Source organism: Podarcis gaigeae (genome assembly GCF_964106915.1).
Source record: "Podarcis gaigeae genome assembly, chromosome: 12".
Taxonomy (NCBI): Eukaryota; Metazoa; Chordata; class Lepidosauria; order Squamata; family Lacertidae; genus Podarcis; species Podarcis gaigeae.
This window is the reverse complement of record NC_139688.1, coordinates 13,860,382-13,887,625: the sequence shown is the minus strand read 5'-3', so window position 1 is coordinate 13,887,625 and position 27,244 is coordinate 13,860,382. Positions and strand designations below refer to the sequence as shown.

At 43.5% G+C, this 27,244-nt stretch overlaps 1 protein-coding gene and 1 long non-coding RNA gene across 6 annotated transcripts in view; one reads left to right on the top strand and one right to left on the bottom strand.

Annotated features, from left to right (window-relative positions):
• PTPRN2 (protein tyrosine phosphatase receptor type N2) overlaps window positions 1–3,215 on the top strand; it is a 608,845-nt gene extending 605,630 nt beyond the window's left edge. Inside the window, exon 23 of the mRNA XM_083704687.1 lies at window positions 1,341–3,215. Within this exon, the coding sequence (XP_083560813.1) occupies window positions 1,341–1,412 (72 nt within the window). The 3' untranslated portion in view covers window positions 1,413–3,215. The remainder of the gene's footprint in view (window positions 1–1,340) is intronic.
• LOC310828090 overlaps window positions 1–27,244 on the bottom strand; it is a 137,743-nt gene that overhangs the window by 49,721 nt on the left and 60,778 nt on the right. The gene's annotated exons all lie outside the window — the stretch shown is intronic.

The following is a 27,244-nucleotide window of genomic DNA, read 5'->3' as shown; positions in this document are numbered from 1 at the left end:
CTTTGCAATCCACATAAAATGAACGCTTATTTTCTCCTTAAATTTATATCCCACCTTTCTTCCGTTACGAAACCCGAGGTGGTGCATTTATGGTTTCCAAGTAGTCTCTCAATTATGGTTGTAATTTTTTTAGTGATTTATGTTATGTACATCTGGATCCTGGTGATAAGGATAGACATACACATCTGATTACATGTAGAATCTTGGAGGTGAGCTGCGAGCATGCAATTCCCAGAGTTTAAGTAGTAAAACCTCTGAAAATCTTGTGACAAAGTTGCACAATAATTGGCCTAAAAGAGGGCTGGGAATGCTGCAGATGATGGGGAACTCCCCATCAGCTCTGACCACTGACCATGCCGGGTATGGTTGGTGGAAGTTGCAGTCCAGAAATATCTGGAGAACCACAGGTTTCTCAGCCCTGTTCTATAATCACCCGGTGTTGAAACTAGGAGAGTCTGGGCAGATCTACACTACACATTTAAAGCTCATCCAGTGCACGTAGCTTCCCCCCAAAGAATCCTGGGAACTGTGGTTTCCTTCTCACGGAGCTATAATTCCCAACAAACTACAGTTTCTAGGAATCTATGGGGGAAAGTCATGTGTTTAAAATGTGCATTGGGTGTGCTTTGTATCTCAGGTGGAGGGAATGTCCTTGTGGTGTGGTGGTTAGAGTGTCAGTCTACAACCTGGGAGACCAGGGTTCAAATCCCCACTCGGCAGTGAAGCTCACAGAGTGGTCTTGGGGCCAGCCCACCGCCTCTCAGCCTAACCTACCTCACACGGCAGTTGTGGGGATTAAACGGGGAGGGGGAGAACCATCTATACCACCTTGAGTTCCTTCAATAAAAAGGTGGGATAAAAATGCAATAATAAATTAATAAATAATTGGGAGCCCCATATGGGCTGCTCTCATTCTCTCAAAGAAAGAGGATCGTATATATGTATCTATAAGCAATACACAACGTGTCTCGTTGATTATGTTAGGTCTGAGGCCTCTTTCCTATGTTACACTCCCTGTTTCCTATGCTTTGCTGTCCAATTTTCCCAAACAAACTGGCAGGATTTCCAGGTTGATCACTGCTCACAGGCCATTCATCTAGGCATTACTAATGGTGCTGATGAGTTATTTGTAGTTAAGGTCACTCTGAGCTGCAGTGATTAAGCCACACGGTGGGCACACATTGAGTCTATAATCTTAATCTCAGGACATTTTCTTCTTTGCCTCTTTTTTGTTGTTGTTGTTCTGTTCTGTACAGTTAGTCCCTAGATATTTTGCTAAATGTTTCACCAGGATTCCTGAAAATGCTCCAGAACATTAATCCCAACTGTTCTATCTACAGGAACAGTTTGAGTTTGCGTTGACGGCAGTTGCGGAAGAAGTGAACGCAATCCTCAAAGCTCTTCCGCAATGAGCGACTCGTCATCCCCGGAAGGCTCCCAAGGCGCTCGTCTCCCTCTTCCATTATCCTCGGTCCCTGTGAATGTCATTGGAAACTGTGGCCTGACCTTAACTTGTGTGTCTGCTATTGTAACCACATATCGATAGGGATCTTTACAAACTTCTATTGCCGGTTAAAAGTCCAGCAGTTAATGTATATCCTTGTTCTTGTTATGGTATTCAGAAATAATACACACTGAGACCTTGGCTTAAGAGACAAGAACAATCCCTCTTGCTCCTCTTAACATCCACAATGTTCTGAATCTCACACGTTGAAAGCACATGTACACCTTGTTAATAGAAAATACACCGTGTTGTGGATGCGCAGTGCATTCAGTGTATCTTTGGCAACATAGTGCTCTCTTGTGTATCTGTAAACTTCTCCAGGACTGAATAAAAGAGGCAGGGGGCCTAATTATTACTTTTTTGAAAAGAAAAAAAACCAAGCATAGGGGGTTGTTCTTACAAAGGCCAAGCAAGACCAGAGAACAATGCCACGTGTTAGTAAACACAGCTCCGACTTCTTGCATAAAGAGGCTGCGCCACTTCATGCTGCGCCTTGGCAAAAGGAACACTTTTCTTAACGGTTGTTTACTTTCCATCTTCTGTGCAATGAATAGAGGCAAATCTGAGCTCTTAAGTCCAGAGACCTGCACAGTTAGCACAACCAGGGATAAAAAGTCGGTCACGTTAGCAGGAGCCCAAGTTTCCAAAGAGCACAGCAAACTTTTTTATTGTGAATCACTGCCCTAATAGAGGGAAAGAAAGGCAAAGTAATTGAACTTCACAAGAGGGTTTGAAAGCCCCTGTGTTGGCAAACTGCTGAATGTTTTCTTTCTTTTTTTAGAATTAGAAGAGAAATTGCATCTACCGTTGTGTTTATATCTCGAGATTAATTTACCTTTTTAAAAAATCCAAAAGTGCATGCTTTTTTAAAGACCGGTAAAGAGATTTTTTTAGGAGCTTTCAGTCATATCTGATTGAATTGCTAGCATATAGTTACTCGAAATTACAGCAGGTTCCTTTTTTCACTTGATTCCAAATTTGCAGAATAATTTAAAACCAATAGTTGTTGCCTTTAGTTCTTAATCCACTTACAAGTAGCCTTATTTTACATTATGTTACTTGCACATAAGTGCTTTTAGGATTGCTATCTTTTACTATAAAACTGTCCAATAATTCCCTTTTAAACATAAGAGGGAGCGATTCAGCCTCCTCTTACTGCACATGCAAAGCTGCATACAAGGAGGCTTCCATACCCCTGGCATTTGCTGATTTCAATTTGCTGATTGAAACATGCTTTTGCAGGAAACATCTTCATTTGCTTGAGCTTTGAATTAAAGAAGATTACTTGAATTACTGTGTAGTATGCTAGCTATTAATTATTTGTTTCCATGCTTCTGGCACTTAACTGTGGCTCTCAATCTGAGGTGTGTGTCTGTAAATTTCTGTACAGTTATGTTTTGTTTTAAATGTATAATTTGGCTAGAACAGTTAGATCACAGCATCCTGTGAATGAAATCACATGTTTCAATTCTTGAGCACAATCCACCAAGCACAGCTGAAGCACACTCTTGTCGGTTTCAATGGGACTGCCATGGCCCATCCACCGGCCACTACTGCTACGCATCCTTTCTTCGTCACACTTGTAAGCCCCACTGAAATATACAGAAGATGTGCATTAGCAGCGCTTAGAGGATTAGATCCTTTATCTCCATTGTTTAATGTAAGCATCTATGCGGCCTCTTAGTAATTAAAGAATTGTTTTTAAAAGCTCCAGATGTGTTAGTTTTCGTGTGTACATTTCTGCACACAGTTCCTGGCACATGGAAAATGTTTGGTTTGCACAATTCATTAGCGGACTCCTCTATCCTCTTTGTCTACACCTGCTGTATATTTAGCAACATCTTTTATTCTATGGCAAAAGCACTTTAGATCTTCTGTAATAATAATTAAAATAGAAAGTTTTAGGGTGTGGTTAAGGAAAGGACCTTTTCATTGGTTATTTTTTCTTAACATGTTTCCTTTATTACTTTAGGAGTTTAGGGAAGGGGGAAAAATCAATTGAACAGCATCTGCTAGCATTTTGAATTCGATTTACCGGAGGTAAATGGTTTGCTATGGATTTCTGCACACTCATGCATCAACTTTGAGATCAAAGCGTAGATTCCGAAAAGGGAAGCTCGGCATACAGCTCTTTGTTATGAAATCCTGTATTCTTGGGGATGGTATGTTACAGTGGTCCCTCGGTTTTGAAACGTCTCTGTTGATGAACATTTCAGTTTTCAAACTCTGTAAACCCGGAAGTAAATGCTTCGGTTTTCAAACACACCTTGGAAGTCGAACATGCCATATGGCTTCCATATTGAGTTTTCTGTTTTCGAACTTTTCAGAACTCGGAACGGTCTTCCGGAATGGATTACATTCGAAAACCGAGGTACCACTGTACTAGCCTGCAAAGAAATGTCAGTAGATTTAGGTCAAATGATACCATTGGTCCACATCTGGGGGAAACTTGTGCACTGTTTAGTTGGTTCACTCCCATCTGTGTTTCAACCTACATTGATCTCTGCTTTCAACATGGTTGAAAACGACCCTACTTTGGACCAGGATGAGCTGAGTGGTCTTCAGGGTTGAGTTCCCATGATAAAAAAAGGGAATGTTCGGGTGTGGAGAGAACCTGCCCTCTTCCAAGACATGTCTACTGTGTCTGGTTATGCTTCCCACTAAAGAGGATTCTGGATATGCCCTTATATCTGCAGTGCACCATGTTGGCCACCACTCCAGGTCTACATTCAACCAGCTATTAGAACTATTTGCAAAACCCACTGAAAGAAAGAAAAGCCAGCTATTTTGTACACTAGTTCCTCACTGAGTCTTTAAGGGATCCCAGTTATTGGAAAGAATAACCAGCCTTCCTATCTGTATGAATAGTTTCTTATCGGCAAGAAAAGTTTTTTAAAAAACCAGAGTAAGCATGCATAGGATTGTGCTGCAGGTCCATTTTTCTTTGTCCTTCTGATCTCCCTTTCCCAGCTCTAGAGGTGCTAAAGTATCCATGATTAAAGTATTTCATACTCTCTTAAGCCTGCTGTCTTGTAATGCTGATTTATAAGTCCCACTGAAGGCAAGACACTCTACAGAGCAAACGTGTACAATTTGAACTGTAGGCGGTTACTTCTGTTTCTGTTTTGAAGCGATTTCAAGCCTTCTCCCATAGCTCACTGATTGGCTATTCAATCATTTCTTTGAACGTTTCTAACATAATTCCATGTAAAGGCCCTGAATCCTGCAAGACACATGTTCAGGCACTGTCCACTTTAATCGCACGGTGTCCTTCTTTGAGAAAGGGCGGAGCTTTCAATTCTGCCCTATACATTAAGCCCTAAATCTTAAATATGTTTGGCATGGTTGCACCTGACAGCAGTGGCCATCTGTTTGTTCAATACTGCATGCACAACTCCTAATTCAGTAATCGGAACGGTCTGGCAAACCAGATTACTGAAAGCAGGTAACTGTCCTGGGTACCAGTTTTGCAGTATCACTCGTGCACATCTTGATGAACCCAGGAATTCTGCTCAGATGGACCCAGGTTAATATGCCCAATTGCAAGAGAGTGTCTCATATGGTGAAGTCCAGTGTGCTGAGTTTGTATCTAAGCTAGGTAGCCATAATAGCACTGATTAATACTTTCCCACTCAAGAGGTTGCCTGTGTGATGTTCCTGTGGCTGGGCTCAGAAACTGAATCCAGGCTATATAAGAATATAGCAGTGAACTGCTATACACACATATAGGGTCATGTACATAAAGTGCCATTCTATTAGATACATTTGGCCCACCATCAGCAATCCTCTGCCCTAGAATCTATCCATCTTTCATTCCAATGAATTGTGATTTTAGAATTTTCACCATTTCAGTCTTCTCTGTTCTGGATGTATAACTTAAGTGTTCGTATTACAGATAGGTAGCCGTGTTGGTCTGCCATAGTCAAAACAAAAAAAATTCCTTCCAGTAGCACCTTAAAGACCAACTAAGTCAGTTCTTGGTATGAGCTTTCGTGTGCATGCACACGAAAGCTCATACCAAGAACTGACTTAGTTGGTCTTTAAGGTGCTACTGGAAGGAATTTTTTTTGTTTTAAGTGTTTGTAGTTTGTGTTAATAGCTAATTGAGGAAAAGGAGTATCACAAGCACTCAGATTTTGGGATGAACTGCAGATGAACATCTGAGAAGTTCTGCTTTTCCTTTTTTTATAACTATACCTTTTTATCACTGTTTAATTTTCAGTACTGCTTTAAATAGTTTAGATTTACAATGGAAGCGAAGGCATCTCCTAGAACAGTGATGTCACACAATGATATTTTAGGTACTTGGCTCACCTCTGCGAAATCACTGTGTGTTTTTATTATTCTAATTTCCATACAAATGGGTCCATTCCAACTTCAAAAAGGAAGTTCTATACTGGAAAAAAAAATATGCCAACATACATAAGATCCTTTTGTGAGTTCCAGATCACCGGGAGAGCTGCTTATGTTTCATAGGTTGACCTGCTGCAGACATGCTCCCATGGGCATGTTCAGCCTGGCACATCATGTGTCCTAAAAACCTGAATAAAGCTTATGGGAATGGCATAAGTCATGGGCATTTCCACAGTTGCCAATTTCATGGGGAAGAGCCACACAATTCATCATTCTCATGCAATGCTCAGCCAACTGGGATGGCCTTAGGAAAATGGCTTGTTACACAGCAGTGCAAGTACAGCACTTCACTATCCAGGATTTCTTATACACAAGAAGAGGCCTTCTAGTTCAGACCAAAGGCACATCTAGTCCAATAACCCAAAAGATTAAAAAGTCAGCTCTAAAGTTAAATATTAGAGAAGCCACTCTAGCCAATTACGACAACATTAACCATAGATAACAATTTCCTTCTATTGTCCATGCACTTCCCATGAGATTTGTGAGGAGGGATTTTATAGCTATCACCAAACCTCCTGATGTATAGTTCCATAAAATCCAAATTACAAGGGGCTTGCAGAACAGTCTTCCAAAGTTCCAAAAGCCAGCAGGTTTTCTCCAGGGGCTGCTGGAATGACTCTGGCTCTGAATAGGCTGACGTCACAAATAAATGAAACTCAGTGCATACACAGCCCTTCAGATGAGTGGAATTTAATTCTTCCCCAGCAGTAACTAAAACCCTAGAGTAAAATGTCCATTGCACATATTTCCTAAAATAGATGTATAATGCTACTCCAACACATCCCACAGAGGAATGACAGCAGTATTGCCTGTAGTTTGGGGGTTTGTGCTTTATTAATCAAGTAGAATGTTAATATAAAACAGCCCAACCTCATAATTACTGGGACAGACATTAATTTTTTTTAAGGAACAAAGCCTGTTTATTGGAATAGAATTTTGATTAGTTTTTGTTACAGAACAATAGTTACCTTTTTAATTTACATTTTGCCTATGTGTTTAGGGAACTCTCTTAGTGAACATGTTTCTGATGATTCGCTTTTTAAAGTGTATAGTTGCTAATACTTTGCAAACTGTTGGCTATGCTTTTATGCTTAAAACTTCATTTGGCATTTTAAAAACATTTCATCATTTAGGCCACTTGTAAAAATCTAATAACTGAACAAAAAATGAAACGTGTGAGGCTGAAAGCACAATCCTATACATGCCTATTGCAGACCGAGTCCCACTGACCCAAGGCAATTTACTCCCTGTCTGTTTGTAAAGAATCGCAGCCTTAATCTAATTAAAAGCTTGGCAGATTTCCCCTTAGTTACCTCCTTCTAACAAAACATTAACACCAGCAGGATTTTATCTGACAATGGGTGTGATCCACCAAGTGTGGGCCACTTCCATTCATTTCAGTGTGACGTTGGCAGAGTCCCAGTGGGGTTATGTGAGAGCAGGCATTTTAGTGCATGGGTGGGAAGAACCTGTGGCCCTCCAGGTGTTGCCGGACTACAACTCCCATCATCCTTGACCGTTGGCCATACTGGCTAGGAGTTGGAGTCTTCCAATAGGCCACAGGTTCACCACCCCTGTTTTTTAGCAGATCACTCCTGGTGTCCCTCTGCATGGTGTTTGTACCGTACCCATCCAACCACATAACTTGTTTGGTCTTTGAAAAGTTTCTCTTGTTCAGTTAAATATATTAGATATGTATATAATTAAAACAAAAAATAGCATACAAAGTATTTTGTTCTACCTCTGTAAAAAAAAACACACCTCACTTGTGAATAAAGGTATGCTGTCTGTGGAGTTCTGTGACTACTGCAAAAAAAAAAAGAGAGAGCAAAGTGTGTTTTGTTTCTAAAGCAGGGGGGTGGCTTGAAGATGGGGAAGTAGGCTTGAAGGTTCTGGAACTCTTCTTACCCTACAAGACTCTCTACAACTCTGCCCCCCCCCCCCCCAGCTAAATATTTCCTTCCCTTAGCACTGCCATTTACATCTATCTCTGCTGGTCCTGATAGCCCAGAATGCTTCCCCATGATCCTACAGATGAACACAGATGTATGCAGTTTTGAAGAAGGTGGACTTCTTCAATGCATATGCAAATACTATATGTAAACAAGAGACTGAGCCTGGAACTGGGCACCAGCAGCCCCTAGGAGAAGCAAGAACACAAGTTGAGTATTAATGGGGAAGAGACTGTGGCAGAGAATCAGCTCTACACAGAAGTTCCTGGTTCAATTCACAGCCTCTCCAGGTTAAGCTGGGGAAGACTCCTGCCTAAGACCCTGGAGAACTACTGTCAGTCTGTGTAGACAATACTGTGCTAGATGGACCAGTGTATAACACAGCTTATTACACGCCTAATGCAAAGCCCAAATCCAAGGGCACAGTACTGGAAGGCATTAAAAAAAATCTACAGCTGAAAATTGGGTACCAGAGGTAGTAGTCCCATTCCACCTAATAGGAATGAGAACCGAGTGCTGGGCTAGGTGGACCTTTGGCCTGACCCAGCAGGTGTTTTCTTGTGCCCACCAGCCCTACTTGCCTAGCTGGCAGGTTTAGCCCTGTTCTACATGTTCATCAGAATGGCATCAAGTAGCTCTTGCTAAACTGTGCAACTTCAGACTCCAGGTGCGGAACTTCAACCATCGATTAAAAACAAGCAAATGGAAATAATAATTTGTTTGTACCCTGCCCATCTGACTGGGTTGTCCCAGCCACTCTAGAATAGTCACAAATAGAATCATCGAGTTGTAGAGTTGAGGATCAAATAGTCCCACCCTCTGCAAAGCAGGAATATGCAGCTGTCCCATATGGGAATCGAACTTGCAACCTTGGCATTATCAGCACCATGCTCAAACACTAGCATGTTAAGAAAAGCACAGGGAGAAGGAACATTTGTTTCTGGCATGTTCGTGCTCTACAGATGAGCACATGGGACCTGGGAGACCAGGATTTGAATTGCGATTCAGCACTCATTTATGGAACTCACCTAGGGCTAATCGCTGTCTCTGAGCCTCTCTTGTCTATTTCACAGGTTGTTGCGAGGATAAATTGGGGAGGTGGAGAATCATCTATGCCACTTTGAGCTCCTTTCGAAGAGAGGTGGGCTATAAATGGAGTAACAACAATGTAAGAATGAATAACAATGTGATATATGCAGAATGTCTCTTATACCTGCACTCTGACGAGGGCACAGGCCAGCAAAAGTTTCACAACGTGAATCTACTTATCATGCAGCTTGGCTCTTAAATTCAGTACTGCTGTACTACATGTCCTGATAGTTCAGGACATGCCAACAACCTGAAAGCAGAGCTACCTGCCAAGTATTTATCGCCTCATTAAAAACTGCTGGAGTGTCTTGCATTTTGAAATTCTGGGAATTTTAATACTTGGGAAATGGGGTTTGGGGTACCGAAGGGAAGTTCTTAGTGCACTGTGTTCATTAATGACAGAAGAAGAAGAAGAAGAAGAAGAAGAAGAAGAAGAAGAAGAAGAAGAAGAAGAAGAAGAAGAAGAAGAAGAAGAAGAAGAAGAGAATATAATGGTATTTGGAGGCAGAACAATAGCGCCAGTCTCTGAGTGACAGTAATGTCTGGCACAAGGATGCTGAGCCTGGTGCCTGTCTCCTGCTGCTTGACACATTATGATGCTGAGTTAGACGCTGCCATGTGTCTCAGTCCCCATGATTATACACAGGGCGCTGCACTCTCGGCTGACATAGTCGCATCACTAACAAATCCGGCCATCTTTTCAATCAGATGTTCCAAGGTCTTTAGTCAAGGCCTTAGAAACACTTGTTCTTTCTCCGTAATCTGAAATTATCGCCACTACTACTGACTTTGCTAATGTGAACAAATCTACAGCCTTGTGGGAATTCAAAAGACAGACAGGTACTTCTGCTGCACAGGACTGCAGACAGCAAGCTCAGAAGCTCATTCCAGATAATATTTAGTGACAGTAGCCCATTTAGTACGGTATCTTAGCAAATCATCGTTTATGTATACCCTCATAGAATTGTAGAGTTGGAAGGGACTCCTAGGGTCATCTAGCCCAACCCCCTAAAATGGAGGAATCTCAACTAAAGGATCCATGGCAGATGGCCCTCCAGCCTCTGCTTAAAAACCTCCCAGGAAGGAGAGTCCACAACCTCTCAGGGGAGTCTGTTCCACTGTTGAACAGCTCTTACTGTCAAAACGTTCTTCCTGATGTTTAGCCAAAACCTCCTTTCTCATAACTTTAATCCATTGGTTTAAGTCCTGCAGGAGAAAACAAGCTTGCTCCTTCTTCCATGTGACAGCCCTTTAGATATCTGAAGATGGCTAGCTTATCTTCTCTCGGTCTCCTCTTTTCCAGGCTAAACATACCCAGCTCCCTCAGCCATTCCTCATCAGGCTGGGTTTCCAGACCCTTGATCGTCTTGGTCACCCTCCTCTGCACATGTTCCAGCTTTCCAATATCCTCCTTAAATTGTGGCACCCAGAACTGGACACAGGACTCCAGGTGGAGCTTGACATAAGCAGAACAGAGGAGTACAGCTTTCCAAAGTTTTCTGCTCAATACCAACCCCCTGACTCTATCTAATGAGGTGTATATTCTGCCCTCTTTCAAAGGGAGGTCAAAGCAACACACATGGATCTTCCGAGGTGGTTTTCCCACTTAGGCCAAGACAAGAGCTGGAACTACAACAAGCACCCTCAGACCTTTCTGAAGCTTTCTGTACCTGTCTAAGACTTTCTTAAAGAAGACCCAGACCATAGCCTGAAAGTTTAGCAGACCATGTGTGGCCAATGTGGTAACCTCCAGATGTTTTGAACTACAACTCACATCCTTGCTGTCCATTGGCCATTATGTCTGTGGATGAGTTGAAGTCTGAAGGGCCCTACATTGGCTGCCCCGCCATATAACTTTCCTAGAGACCCAAAAGATAGCCAGTAGCAGCATCCACAACTACTATGGTGTGTAGGAAAATATTTCCTTGGCCAAAAGCACTGGCAGCACACCAGTGGCAAGGAAATGCTGCCATGAAAACCCCTTTCACGCATGCACACAGTCACACCCTTAACTGGAACTTGTAACATGCAAAAAAAGGAGGGACAACTTGAGTATCTCCACATGGGGAGAAGAAAGCTCCATTTCCACATTTCAAGACAAGTGACAGCATTTGCATTTGCACATCGTCTTGTCATTAGTGGCCAAAATATTATGCCGGTTTTCTTGTTATCACACTGCCAAACCCTTTTCAGCAATATATATATATCCATCCATCCTCTGGGCTGACTTTTCAGCGACTTCATTTACATTGCCTTCACTTGCACTCCTGTTGCCTTCATGTCATCATGAGCCAAATGTGATTGCTGGCATGGCACTGTAACATTATTCTCAGTGCATAGGTCCCGCGGAAGTGAGAGGACAATAAAGCAATGGGAAAGGACTGGACAAGGGTGCATATTTAAAGGGCAGCCGGGGGTAACATTCCAACCGACGTAAATTCCTAAGTTCCATCAAAGAATCCCCATACAAGGTGGAATTGAAATTCTTGGGACACCTTCTTCTAAAAGAATATCCACAGCAAAAGAAGAAGAAATATAGAGAGAGTTAGTGAGTAGAGTCAAGGGAGAAACCTGTCCTGGGCCCAGCTGCCATTGCTTCTGGCTGCAGCTGGTTTCGTTTTCATGCAGAGACGCACGCAATCGTGTGTAGAACTCGTTGCAATATGCAATACATAAACCTAGGAACTGCAGGGAGCAGAGGCACTGGCATAGCACAGCCACGCAATCAGCAACTCTGATGTAAGAATAAGCGTTAGAACAGCCTGCGCCAGTCCTCCAGCTGTTTTCGACTACAACTCCCACCAGCCCCAACTTCTCTGGAGAGCGACAGGTTGGGGAAGGCTGCTTTATAGGAAACAGGAGTCAGATGCAATAAAGGCATGCCTTTAGGGAGGGGAACAAAAATAGTTTTCAGAACTAACTCGCCCTGCGTTACCAGAAGATACATAGGATTATTTATCTTGCGCTCTTTAATGCCATTCATTATGTCACAGAAACATGATCGATGGGGTCTCATCTGCCTCCTTTCCACAGCCCTAATCTCTTTACTTTTTCCACAGTGGGACGTATTTAACCTCTTCTAATCATTCATCTTGCCTGTCTCCAGAACATTTGCTCATGCTCTGTTTTTAACCAGATTAAGACAGAGGATCCTCACTTTCAGGCCACCTTTATGTGACACCGAATCATGCTGCTAAAATTGTCAGTGGGCAAAGTGATAAATGTGGCACCATTTCCTCGGGTTCCTAGCAAGCAAGCAAGCTAAATAGGTGTGTGGCCGCAAGTACCCTAACACCAACACATCTCTTACAGAGTGGAATATTTTTCAAAGTAGAAACTGGGTAAGTTATATTTGACTGAAGGGGCGTAAAACGTCAGGGTGGGGGGCATTTAAATTAGACCAAGGGGTCATCCAGCCTAGCATTTACCGTATTTTTTGCTCTATAAGACTCACTTTTTCCCTCCTAAAATGTAAGGGGAAATGTGTGTGCGTCTTATGGAGCGAATGCAGGCTGCACAGCTATCCCAGGAGCCAGAACAGCAAGAGGGATTGCTGCTTTCACTGCGCAGTGATCCCTCTTGCTGTTCTGGCTTCTGAGATTCAGAATAATTTTTTTCTTGTTTTCCTCCTCCAAAAACTAGGTGCATCTTGTGGTCTGGTGCGTCTTATAGAGTGAAAAATACGGTAATTCCAGATGCCCCTAAGGAGCTTACAAGCAGAGCTGTTCAAGGCGCAAGCAGCCCAGGTGAATTCTTGGGATGGGCCACATTTTTAAGGCCTCAGCACACGATCACTGTGGGACCCCCAAGCCCTGGGAATGACTCAATGCAGTCCAGAGACTATATGACAGAAGAGCATCACGGGGGTACAACCAAAAGAGTCTCTGTTCCAAAAGATCTCAGAAGAGCTGGTTCAAAGAACATGGGTAAACTATCGGCTGGTTCAGACTCTGGAATACCAACGACTAAAGTAGCCACATTTTACCAGCACAACTTTTTCAAGAATATAGAAGCACTTTCATCGCCACCACTCCAGCTACCATACAGAGTGGGGAGGAGAGACACTGCGTAGAGGGTCTTCCAGCATTAGAACCCTTATAGGACTGCTGTGAGGGATTTTGACGGCAAAGTTGCTCTTGAACTACTACGTTGCTGTCTGCACAGATCTGGAAGAGGGGTCCAGAGTGCCATCTGGCCAGTTTATACGTTCAGTTTGGGCTGCTGTCATCTGGGAATGAGATGTTTGAAGGAGCATTACCTCCTTGACACTTCCTATTACAGCCAATCAAAACTAGCCAGACAGGCTGGCCCATACCTCCTTGTGATGTCTCCAATGGAGCCATGATGAGGCTCCCGCCTCAAGACGCCCCATGGTTTGTGATAACTACCACCCAGTAACAAACATGTCATTCTTAGGCAAGGTGCTTGAGATAGTGTGGGATGTTCAACTTGTGCTGAGAGGAAGCAGATTATGTAGACTCATTTCAGTTAAGGTGTTGGAATCATCTTACAAGCGCTTAATGACTAGGGACCCAGATACCTGATGTAGCTTCTTTTCCGAAATCAGCCTGGTTAATCTTTAGGATCACCTTCTTGGTAATCGCTCCACTGAGTCAAACCATGGTGGCCCAGGAAAGATCTGTTTCAGCAGCCTCAGAAGTGCAACTCCCTCCCCTCTGCATCAGAGCTCAGGCTGCCATCATCTGTTTTTTGGCAGCTGATGAAAACCCATCTGTGCATCTCGGTTCTTGTGGGGATCTGATATCATTGTTAGGATGATATGACAGTACTGCTGCTGCCTGTTGCTTAGATATGTTTCTTGCTTTTAAATTATTTATAATAATAATAATAATAATAATAATAATAATAATAATAATAATAATAATAATAATAAATCTTACGAGACCTTTTATGTAACCTGTCTTTGGGGTCACTTAATAATAAAGGGCAGGATATAAACTACTATGATAAACTAATAAACAAACAAACAAACAAATATTTCAAGAAGATTCCAGAGCTGTGGTCCACAAAACAGGAGATGTGAACCTGCTGAAAGACCGGAACTCCTTTCATGATGGCAAATATCTGATTTCATTTTGATTTTTTTTAATTGTTAGAAGGCTAGAATGGTTTATGCACTCCATCCTGAACTCACAAACTGTACTAATGTTTGGATCCCCAGTATGCTTTAGATACGAAACATGCCTATGTACACATGCTTCAACATCAGGTATAAAACTGGATACCAATCAACACAGAGATGGGCAGGGTATAAATAAAATAAAATAATATAATATAATGATAATAATTACTATTATTATTTTCTGGCATCCTTCCTGCAGAGGGCAGGTTGGACGATTCTTCACATTGTGATTATCAGCTATGATGCCATTTGCAAGGAGGCTATTCTGCAGAATCTGGGTTTCCCCAGGAAAAGCAGAAAGAGAACGGGAAAACCACCATGGTGAAATAAGCTATGAATCCCCAGACAGAAATGTGACCAGGAACGGAGCCAAAAGAGAGCAGGAACCCAGATAAGATGATTTAATAAGACAGCCAACATAAGCCTTAGACTCTCTCAGAACGGCTAAGGCCTCAGGTGTGGTAACAATGGCAAGCTGGCAGGAATATGATCACCTAGGAACAGCGCTTCCCCTGTACCTCTGCAGGAGGGCTGTGGATGAAAACATCACCTCTGTGAATGACAAGCTCTTTTAACCCCAGAGAGAGGAGTATTAATTCATTAGTCAAATTAGGAGGCTAGCTATGACAGACATAACAATATTGGTGGTTTTGAAAGCAAGAAGGAGCACTGAACACAAAGAGCTGGAGCTGCTACCGAAAGGTCAGCCGGCAGAAGACGGAAAGCTACACGGTGTACAAAATTATTATATTGTTCCCATTTATTTCTTTTTTAACAAAAAAAAAAATCCTACATAGCGTTCCCATAAAAAGTGCACAAAGTGTGCTACACAATCAGCAATGAACTCTCTAGCACAAAAACAAAAATGTAATTGCAAAAATGCAGTTGGCAACAAGATTAATATTGAAATCATGCCGCTACAATCATAAAGCCTCCAAAATCCATATAGACAACATAAATTGCCACAATCTAATCCACAGTTACACACATTTAAATTTCATTTGAAAGCAAAAGAGTTTTAAACATTCCCTAACTGTATCTGAAGAAGTGTGCATGCACACGAAAGCTCATACCAAGAACTGACTTAGTTGGTCTTTAAGGTGCTACTGGAAGGAATTTTTTTATTCCCTAACTATGTACTTAGTGGGCTGTGGCTAGGGATGGGGGGGGGGGTTAGGTTTCGTTCATATTTAAAGTTGAGCCTTACTAATTTGCACTTCCCAGAATATTATGTGAACTGAAACAAAGCCATCCTTCAAAATTTGCACTTGTTCAAAGTAATTTGTAATTCAGCCTCTCCAGTCAAATAATGTGTGCAAACATACCAAAATGCAGTGTGCAAAATAATGTGTGTATTAGTGAAAACAGCGTACAAAAAATGTATTATATTGGGGGATTTTGCTCTGAAAAAATGTGCATATTAGGAGAAATTTGCACCAAAATGCTGATGAATTTTATGCATACTTAAAAATATCACAAACTGATGTGGATAACCTAAGAATAGAAAAAGGAGAAACTGAAGCTGAGAGATTTATCCATACCTAATTGTGACCAAATACAGTATAAAGTAGGAATTGTTTTCACAAAGCACCTTAAACCAGGTAGAAATATGGAGCCAGGCAAGCTTACAGGTGGAAAGAACTCCCCAATTTTGACCTCTCTCCTTCAAATACACTGTCCTTGGTACTCAACAAATGGATCTCACAAGGTAGAAGAACCCTGAAGATGGTCTGCTGAAATAACCAAGAAGTCCAGGGAAGATCTTAAGACAGCATTTCCTAAGGGATGAAAGGAGCTCAGGATATATTGCTATTATCTATTCATGTTTATCTACAGAAGGCGGGGAAACTTGTGACTCTTCAGATGTTGTTGGACTCCCAACTCTCATCTGTCCCAGCCAGCATGGCCAAAGGACCACAAATTCCCCATTTCTGATTTACAACCTTGGTTTATTTCCTAGTGATTTGTGGCATGATCACTCATTGCCATTTGTTTTTCTGTGTGTTTCTTCCATTGTCTATTCTTAGCTAATCCACTCTTGGGGTTTTGTTTTCCTTTTTTTTTTTTTTTTGGTCTGGTCCACTGACTCATTCTCATCCCCAGTAAATCTCTGCAAGAAGTTGACCGGCAAAATCTTTTTGAAAATACAATGGTCCCTCGGGTTACAGACGCTTCAGGTTACAGACTCCGCTAACATAGAAATAGTACCTCAGGTTAAGAACTTTGCTTCAAGATGAGAACAGAAATCGCGCGGCAGCAGCAGGAGGCCCCATTAACTAAAGTGGTACCTCAGGTTAAGAACAGTTTCAGGTTTCAGAACGAATTAAGTTCTTAACCCAAGGTACCACTGTATATGAAACAAAAAGACATCCAGATACATCTTTGCCCACCAGGTATTTGAAGGCCATTTGAATTAACCAAGACAGTCAGTCACGACCTTTACTATGAATTCTCAGAGTTTGCAAATGTACATTTTTTAAAAAGTAAAATAAAATCATAGGCAAGGACTCCAATGTGGTTGGTACAAGCTTTAAATATCACTCGAATTATATTTTTTAAAGGAAACTATAACGTTAAATGCAACAGATGGCGAAGAGCACCTTGCGAGGTGGATGATGCAGGCAGAGTCATCATTGTGCTCCTAGAGTCTCCCTTCCTCATCTGCTGTTGCTACACAACAACCTCCTTAGGCAGGGCTTGAGCTTTTTTGAAAGATTTGCATGGACTGTGTGGGTGGAAATATAAGAACAACATATGGTAGTCTAACTTAGCTGTTGCACGTACATAGCAAGTGATCATAAACTTATGTTCCAGCAATAGCTGGTAACTTGATACCAGATTAACGGACAGTTTTGCCTTCCCCAGTCATAGACGTGCTTAGACACGGTGATGGTGTTGGCGGATCAGGGAAGAGCACATCAGCACTGTCCAATTCGAGAACAATGGGTATCTGAGATGTGCTTTCTGCTGCGCTTACATTGTGTCTTCAGTATGTGCAAAACCAGTTAAATGTGAGACTTGTGTCTACATTTGCGTTGCTGCGGTAGCAAAGTCCCGAGAAGGTGGGGAAATGTCACTAAATTCATTAATGGTATTAATGGGCCTGCTATAATAAGGCAGTCTTTTTGTTGTACGCTGTCTTGACAAGACAGCATAGGTCAGGAATCAGAGATGTGTTTCCTTGAACAAAATGTCATGTTACAGGATCACTATCACGCTCTTACGAATGATATGCAATGTAGTTAAGCATAGAGTGGTACCTCGGGTTAAGTACTTAATTTGTTCTGGAGGTCTGTTCTTAACTTGAAACTGTTCTTAACCTGAAGCACTACTTTAGCTAATGGGGCCTCTTGCTGCCGCCGTGCCACTGGAGCACGATTTCTGTTCTCATCCTGAAGCAAAGTTCTGGGTTAGCAGAGTCTGTAACCTGAAGCGTATGTAACTTGAAGCATATGTAACCCGAGGTGCCACTGTATTCACAACCGCTTCAATGGCCTTAAATGTGCTTAACTCCGAGTTGGACTGTGGCCACAGCCAAATGCCACCTGTGGCGAGAACGCCTTACTGAATAATCTCATGAATGTTTACTCAGGAGTAGCTCACAGGATTGGAACCTTAACAGGTCTAGTAACTGTTCATAAGGGTCCATTCTATTTTGTATAGAAAAGGCAGGTTTTGGACAGAACTAGTTCACCGCACAGTGAAATATAATAGGTTCCTGGCTGTTCTGAACTGCAATGAGCTCCCAGGAGAACCGGAACGCTTTAAAAAAATGTAGCTAGAAAGTTTGAGAAGTAGGAAGAAAATGCATCCTTAAAAGCCCTTTGTTCATTTGGTGCTGAGAAACAACTTGCCCTGCCCAGCATTTTGAAGATGAAGACCGAAAATGCACAAATGTCAGTCCCAAAAGGAGCACCCAAAAGGAGGGACCTTGTTTCCCTCTCCTGTTCTAACCACCAAAGTGCATACCTATCAAGCCAACAGGCAGTTTTAGAGCCTTCACACAGACACACAGACACAGACACACACCCCTTGCCAGAGCCAGACCCACCAACCCACGTTCCTATGCAGGAAGCTACAAACCTACACTGTTACTTGGGTAGCCACACCTCTGGCCCACCAACAATGGTGTAGCCCGGGAGGCAGGGACCTTTCTCAGCCTGAGGGCTGCATCGCCTTATTGGCCTGGGCAGGCAAAAAGGGGGGCGATCCCGATCCAAATACCTTTATTGTACTAGCCATTGGTCATGACAAATCTGAATCAAAAATAAATACAAGTAAAAGGGGTGTAGCGCCACAAATAATGGTCTCTATTTAGATCTCTGCGTCTCCCTTAACACTGCCATATTGTGTCCAGGGCCTTCTTTCTGATCTTTTCAGCCGCCAAAGCAAAATGGACGACTTTATGAATCACTGAAGTGTTTACATCGCTAAATAGTCATAGGACCTTTTCTGCCGGGGAGAGACATCTTTCCTGTACGGACGGCAAGGCGAGAAATCGCCTCCCGGGTCCAATGTATAGTGGGGCAACACAGTAAATAATGCAAGATGTCTTCCACCTGTGGTTGCCCACATAGACAGAGTCTGCAAAAGGGGGCAAGAACAGAGGCGAAATTGTAATGGTGAACAATTTAGGCAGGAAGCTGCATTCCAACCACACAGAAGTCATAGGTTTCTGCACACATAGAGACACCCACACGCCCACTTCTTTCTGAGTTACATCCAGACAAGCAAGGCTGACAAACACACTTGAGGACCGTGTGGAGTAGCACTGTTGAGGGTCTATGACCTGGGGAAACTCCTGGAGACCAGATAAAGATGCCTAGTAGGCCATGTTTGACCGACTGCCCCCGCCCCCCCCCCCGCATAGATAACTGGGAACCACGATGTCCTCTTTCCTTAATATCTTGGGCAATTGTGGCCACCACGTCCTTGGTTGTACTTGTCCAGAGGCCTGGGCTGCTAATTCCTCGCTCTCCTCTCTGCCTCCCCACAAGAATACATCAGCTCCTCTGTGCCTGGTGATTAGGTCAGTCCATGTCGAATGCTTGAAGTATTCAGGCCAATTAACACTCTTTCTGGGTGACCAGTATTGCCGATCGATTAAGCTGCTCCCGCCTGCTGTGAGCTCTCGCTGTTGCAAAGACAAGAGCCTGGCCCCCAGACGCCACGTCAAACGAGAATTAACGAAAAGCTGGTGGAGACTGACAGCTCAAAAGCTTTTGAGTCCTGGAAGCCACCCGAGAAGGCTTTGCCGGGTTCATTGCACCCTCAGAGCTCAGGAAAGAAACAACATCTGTCACTAAAGTGTGAAGTTACCACAAAAAAGCACCCACCCTAATATATTCCACGAGCTTAATACGCAGACAGCAATTTAACAAAGCAAAAACCCAAAACCAAGAGCTCCTCTGCTCTGATGGTCTGTACCCTCCAGGGAGACGGCAGTTTCATACACTTCTTGAGACGCTCTTCAAAATGGTGCATTAAATACTCCATATTTTCCTGGTGGATTATAGCACAATCTTGTTTATCCAAATGCCTTTGGAACTATATCTGTGGTTTAGTTAATCTCGCTTCCCATTGCATTACTTATTTTTGGACTGCATCTATTTGGGCAACTGCCAATCTGCCTCTCTTCAACCTGATCATAGGACTTGATGCAGAACGCAACATGCTCCCTGAATTGGTCCATATTTGGCAGGGCAAGTGCATTATGGTCTGCTTTTTGACATGGGGAAGTATATACCGTATTTTTCGCTCTATAAGACGCACCAGACCATAAGACGCACCTAGTTTTTGGAGGAGGAAAACAAGAAAAAATAATATTCTGAATCTCAGAAGCCAGAACAGCAAGAGGGATCGCTGCACAGTGATCCCTCTTGCTGTTCTGGCTTCTGGGATAGCTGCGCAGCCTGTATTCACTCCATAAGACGCAAACACATTTCCCCTTATTTTTTGGGAGGGAAAAAGTGAGTCTTATAGAGCAAAAAATACGGTAAGTATCACAAGAGAGGAAGAATAAAAATGCACCTGTATTTTGAATCTCTCCCAAATTCCCCACTTGAATTCAGGGTCTGGGAGAAGCAGTTTATTCTGCATGGGGGGTAAAGGTAAAGGGACCCCTGACCATTAGGTCCAGTCATGACCAACTCTGAGGTTGTGGCGCTCATCTTGCTTTATTGGCCGAGGGAGCCGGTGTACAGCTTCCGGCTCATGTGGCCAGCATGACTAAGCCGCTTCTGGCGAACCAGAGCAGCGCACGGAAACGCCGTTTACCTTCCCGCCAGAGCGGTACCTATTTATCTACTTGCACTTTGATGTACCTATTTATCTCCTTGCACTTTGATGTGCTTTCGAACTGCTAGGTTCGCAGGAGCAGGGACCAAGCAACGGGAGCTCACCGCATCGTGGGGATTCGAACCGCCAACCTTCTGATCAGCAAGTCCTAGGCTCTGTGGTTTAACGCACACCGCCACCCGCATCCTGCATGGGGGATAGGCAGACCATATTTACTCAAATAATGCTTCACAGTGGCACATAAGACTAAAGAGAAGGAATTTTCTACAGCTCCATGCTGTATCAACCTCTTGCCCTCTTCTAGGGACAGGGGGAGAAATTCAATTCAGTTCACATTTAAAGATGATTCTACCTAATTTGCACTTTCCCAAGCAATACGCGCAGTTCTCTGAATTTTGCAGCAGAATTTTCTATCCAGGTAATGTGTATGGAAGTGTATCTACTTGAGGGAAGTGTGTGTATAAAAGCATATCTTGGCAAACACACAAAAATGTGTTGTATCTGGAAAAATTGCTTGGCAGAAATGTGCATATTAGGCAAAAACGCATTCAAAAATGAGTTTATTAGGAGAAATTCACGCTAAACTGATGAATTCTCGTGATCGCAAATGGATGTGGCAATGTGTTGATGTGAACTGAGCTTAAGATTGGGGAAAACTGGAAACAGAGCAAAATTTACAAAAGCTGGTCCATTCCATACTCCCTCCTCCACCATGGCAACGGGTTTAGCAGGTAGCCCGCCCACCCGCCATTCTCCCACCAATCATCTTTAGCCTCTAGGACCACTATTTCATTCCACCTTACCTGACTGGTTAACAGCCAAGTTCCTGAGCAGTCCCACTGCAGATAATTTGCATACATTTAAATAAGCACGGTCCCATGTTTTACCCAAACTTCGCCTGTGTCCTGCCTCTTTATCTCATGGTCGCAGTCACAATTCATGGCCAGGGTCACCAGCTCCCTCCGGCCACCCCTGGTCTTGAGCCAGATTTCACCAAGCGGTCGTCAGTTGCTGACCCCCATGGTAAAAGATACTTCTCCAGCATCCACATCCCAGCAAATTGATTATTATAAACCAGTTTCTCCTCACAGCTTCAAGGTGTTGTACACACTTTCAACTCACCCAACAGTATGTTAGTGGCCTAGGCAACAATGAATCTAGCAATAAAATGGCCATCTCTGGAGCTTGTAAATCTAATTGGACATTCTTGCTCCCAGGCACCCCTCAGTTAAGCACAACTATCAAGAACACAACACAGCAAATATAATTGCATTGTCCCATTACTCTGTCTTGCTTTACTGTCTTGCCCATTAATCTTTTCAGGGTGCCTGGTTTTCTCGGCTACTACCAGTTGATCAACCAAGAGCCGCTGAGTGTTCTGCAGAAGGAGGGGGCAGGGGGGGAGGAAGAATAAATTTGGGAAGTAGTAACTTTGAAACATGGCCTTGATTAACATTCTATTGCGGCTAATCTGTTTTATCAATCCCTTAATACAAGGAATCAATGGTTACACACAGCAAAGCAAATGAGTTTCTCAGAGGGAAGAGAAGGGGAGGGAATCCATAAAATGAAGACTTCAAGTCTTAAAAGCTGCAAATTAAAAACAATGAGTGCCACTAAACTTTTATTCAAGGTGAAAATTGCCGGTGTCTTAAGCCTCGCGCGCAGCTGGGAGCTGTGTCAAAGTTGCAAGTGACAAGATTTTTGAGAGCCACAACTAAGTGCCATAATGATACACCACCTACTGTTAATAGTCTGCTGCATCTACAGTTTAAGTTTACTAGCACTGACACAAATGCAGAGGTGGGTGGGTGGGTGTTCAGTAATAATACAGATGCTTTACCCTACAAAAATATCAAGGAAATATGGCAGGCATAGCAGAAATTCTAATGGCGCTCTTTAACAAGGGTAGCTTTAGTGCAGGGGCAGAAAGCTTCAGGCTCAGGCAAAATGCGGCCCTCCAACCTCTCTACCTGGCCCTTGGAACTCGCCACACGCCCACACTCTCCAGTACACACCTCTCATTGGTCCTGCTCCACATGCAGCTCAGATGCTTTTGCCTGGCTAGAATGTATTCTTAAAAACTGATGGTGCCTTTTGCTTGCCTGGGTGGAGGATGGAAATATGGATATAGATAGAAACCTCTGACTTTGAGCACAGCTGGAGTATAGCCCCCTGTCCAAAGGGAAAGAGCCACATCTGTTGCTCTGCCCACTTTTGCTTCTGACCTTGCCCAACTTTTGCCTCTAGCCTTGCCCACTGCTGCCATGAAGCCCCCCGAAGGCTGCCCACAAAGGCATGCTGCCACCAAGCTATGCCACCAAGGCTATGCAAACCACGGTTTCCTGAACGTATCTTCTGTACTAGTAGTGAACTCATCTGCCTGGTATTTATGCTCTCCCTATTGTTACTGCTTTAAGCCAGTGTTTCCCAAACTTGAGTCTCCAGCTATTTTTGGACTACAACCCCCATCACTCCCTAACTAGCAGTGGTCAGGGATGATGGGAACTACAGTTCAAAAACTGCTGTAGATCCAACTTTGGGAAACACTGCTTGTTTTGCATGCCATGTGGCTTTATTATATTGTATGCATTGCGTTTTCTTTTATATTGTAGCCCGTTCTGAAATGTAGGCTGGTACTGCCTCAAATAAATAAATATCCTCATGCCACAAAAAATACATTATAGGGCACAGGGTTGTGGGGGGGGGGGGACGACCAAGGTTTGCAGAAGCCTCCCGCAAAATGTTAGGACAAAAAAAATATCCTAAGGAAAGGGGACTCCCCCCCCCAACAATCCATGCTAAGCATGCTTAATGGACATGGAATGATGAAACAGGAGGGGGTCAGAAAAATGGGGAAGCAGGAATGCAATGGAGTATGCTACAAAGGGGCATGCCCAACTGGCTGGCTGGCCCCCTGAACAGGAGCACTCCACACATCAACATCTGGACATAACCATGTATTCCATTGGGTTTTTGAGCTGCATTTTATGCAGCCCCAAGATGCTGTGATAGATTATTTGGGAGTTCCGCAACAAAAGAGACTGGTGGCGGCACAAAGCAAATGGTTGTAGAACTATTTCTCTCACCCTGGAACCGTATGGTGTTAGTGCTCATTGAAAGCAACAGCACAGCCTGTCCAGCGTTTTCCTAGCCGAGAGAAACAGGTTCTGAGGTGCTTTATGCGCACGCCAGAAAGTGGAGCCAGCAGCAGCAGCAGAGGGTTAGTGAAGGGTCAACCTATCCCTGATGGACGCATTATTCTGAGCCCCCTGAGCTACTCATGCCAGCTTTGGGCATGAGATGTGGGCAAAACAAGAAGCAGACTCATACAGCCTCATGCGAAGTGAGATGCAGAAGGAGTCTATCAGGCGTGCACGCACCTAAGAGTGGACAGACTAGTCTATTTCTGTTTCATTTTGTGTCTCATATTTACCTGTCAATAATCCGTTCCATCCTGATTCTGCATCAAACAGTGGAGGGTTTAATTGAACAAAAAGTCTACTACGAAATGCAACCAAATATTCACATTTTCAGTGTATTTTGCAGTCTTTGGGGCTGCGTTTCGAATGCATTTCGGCTATATTTTATGCATTTTGTACATTCTAATTATTGAAATGATAACCACATCACATCTGATGGTTGCATTATATTGCAGGCTTTGGTCCAGGAATTGTAACCCTCACTGCATAAGGGGGAGGAAGGACACCTGTAATTCATATTCATGAATTAAACAATGAAGGCTCTGGAAACCCACCATATGTCCCATAAACTCTTAAACCATGGCAGGGATGGAGAAGCTGTGCCCCCCCCCCAAGGTATTCCTGGACCACAGCTTCCATTATCCCTCACCTCAGGCCACCTTGGCTGGGGCTGAAGAGACAACTTCTCCACACCTTGGCCAGGGATAGGCTAACAGCGCAATCCTAGCCATGCCTTCTCAGGTGCAAGTCCTATTGAATTCAGTGGGGCTTAATCTCAGTGGATTTAGGATTGCAACCTTAGCAGCAAACGCTTGCTTGTAAATAATGCAAAAGTTCCCAAAGGCACAAATGAAAGCAAGGGACTGCAAGCAATATATTTGTTTTTAAAAAGTGTTCCTTTCAAACTCTTCCCTTTTAACGTCTGCTACGGCTTGATTAGAATGAAACCCTTCATTCTCCCCGGTTATTTTTCACTAATACGTATGACGAGTGTCTAGCAACAGTGCTCTTTAATTAGCAGCTCCTTTGTATTCCGGTCCCTGTGCATCCGTTCCCCTCCCCTTGCCCCCCTGCAGGAAGCCATCCCTATAAATAGCGCCTTCACCAGTGCTGTGTGTTGGCGTTAAAAACGTCGACGGCTGGATACAGATCCCTCTTGCCAAAGGAGGCTTGCCGAGGCAGGTTGCTCTAACACACAAGACTGCAAAGGTCATCCCCCGCTGGGCTCTGGACCTGATTTATTACTCATTCAGTTTGTTTCTGTTTTCTTGCCAGGGCTTTCTACCTGCCTTTGTCAAGCCCAGCGAGGGAGGCTTGTGTCAGCCGAGGAGCTACATGCTAAAAGCTCTCCTGTGCAACCTTTAGCCACAACCGCCAAGCCACGTAGAACCACCAGCTCCACTCTCCGGAAGGCGCAGGAAGAGCCATAATTACTTTGACAGAGGCCAAGTAATCACAAGTCTATATCGACTAGGAAGACGCCTTTCGTGACTTCTGCAAGCTGGATGCAGAAACTACAGCTGCCTCTAGCACCAAGGAAGGAATCTCTCTGCCCAGATACTTCCAATACATCAGCAAGGCTTCTCTGAGATTCGATTCGATATCTTTATTGTCATTGTCCCATACAGAACAATGAAATTGAGAAATCTACATAAGACATTCAAAATCCCCTAAAAACTCTGAGATCCATGGAGATTGAACTGAACAACACTCAAGGGCTCATAATCCCAACACACACACACACACACACACACACCACAATCTCATAAGAAAGACAGGGGAGGGGAAATAAGAAAACAGTGCGTAGAAGTCTTGTTTGTTTCACCCTTGTAGGTTCTTTATCCAGCCTAATGTAGAAACTGCAGGTCTTCACAGAAGCTGCTTCTCTGTTGAGATTTTGGCCATTGGCCATCCACTGAAACTGTCTGCAGGTCCTACAGTCCATGCCAGAGGACTGTAGTTCGGACTGCCAGGAGAGATTGCCATAAACACCACTTTATGAGCCGTAATGATAACTGGGGGAGGGCCATAGCTCACTGGTAGGACATAAGATCCCAGCCTCAATTCCTGGCATCTCCAAGTACAGCTAGCAATGTCCTCAACCCGGAATTCTAGACAGCCACTGCCAATAATAATAATAATAATAATAATAATAATAATAATAATAATTTTCATTTATACCCCGCCCTCCCCAGCCAAGGCCGGGCTCAGGGCGACTAACAAGCAATAATAAAACAAGTTGAATGAATACAACTTAAAAACAAGATTAAAATACAACATTTAAATATTAAAATGCAGCCTCATCACAGGAGGAGAAAGAAAAAAGGAAAAAAGAAAGAGGGGGAGGGGGAGGGAATCAAATTGGCTCCAAGCCAAAGGCCAGGCGGAACAACTCTGTCTTACAGGCCCTGCAGAAAGAAATCAGATCCTGCAGGGCCCTGGTCTCATGAGGCAGAGTGTTGCACCAGGCCGGAGCCAGTGTTGAAAAGGCCCTGGCTCTGGTTGAAGCTAATCTAACTTCTTTAGGGCCCGGGACCACTAGGGTGTTGCTATTTATGGACCTTGAGGCTCTCCGTGAGGCATACCGGGAGAGGTAGGTAGGTAATCAGTGTAGGTAATGCTGACTTTGGTGGACCAATGTTTGGACTCAGTATAAGGGTACGTTCTTCAGCCACCCGTGAAAATCCCCCAGTTCTAGACAAGCAGGAACCAAATGTTCAGCTTTTTTCACCCTCTTCTGACCACATGCAAATCATTGGAAGTGGTGTGGATAGCAACCCACAGTCGTGTCGTATAGGTTTCCCTCTCCCACCAGATCAGACTTGCCTGGGAAAGCAACCCGAGCAGAAGGTGATTGAAGCTGGCGATTTCAGCGAGACACGACTCGGCAATCTTCCCTAAGAGACGTGACTAAGCAGAAAAACTCCCAAATCTGCCTCCGCCCTCCACTCTTGCAAAGCTGCCTTGCATTAGGGCATGGGTGAGCAAGCCACCTCTCATTATCACTTCCATCTCTCATGCTGGCTTTTGTGGTGTGATAAAGAATTAAGTTTAGCAAATTAGGTGAGGGAGAGGGAATTTAGAAATGACACCCCTGATGATTGATGATACTAATAAGCCGTATGCTAAGGAGATTCCCCTCTCCACCCCCTCTCTGCCAGCCACACCAAGCCCTGTCCCTGAGCATACACAAAGAGGCTCAACATCAGCTGCTCTGATTTAAATACGTACTGAAGCATCTGTGAAACAACAAATGGAAAACATGGGGTGGTAGGGAAGGTACTGGGTTTCAAACCCAGGACACCTCTGTTCTCCTTTTTCTGTTTTGGCATATTGCCAGCTTGTTCTTCAGTTACGTAATTATGGCAGCATCTATATTACAACTACAATCCCATTTTAACAACAGTTTTTGCCAAGCCAATGCCAAGGGAATTAAACCATCCTCAGCACAGACACAACTTTCCCCTCTCAGTGGCACAACTTTCCCTTTCCCCACAGCTAGGAATGGACAAATCTGTGAGTTTCTCATTTTTCCACACTTAGTTCAGTTCTCCACAGTTCCAAATCGATTTGTGGTATGGTTGCCGTTTTCCTTTCTTTTTTAAGAGTATCCTGTGAAAATACAGTAGCATTTAAGCGCAAA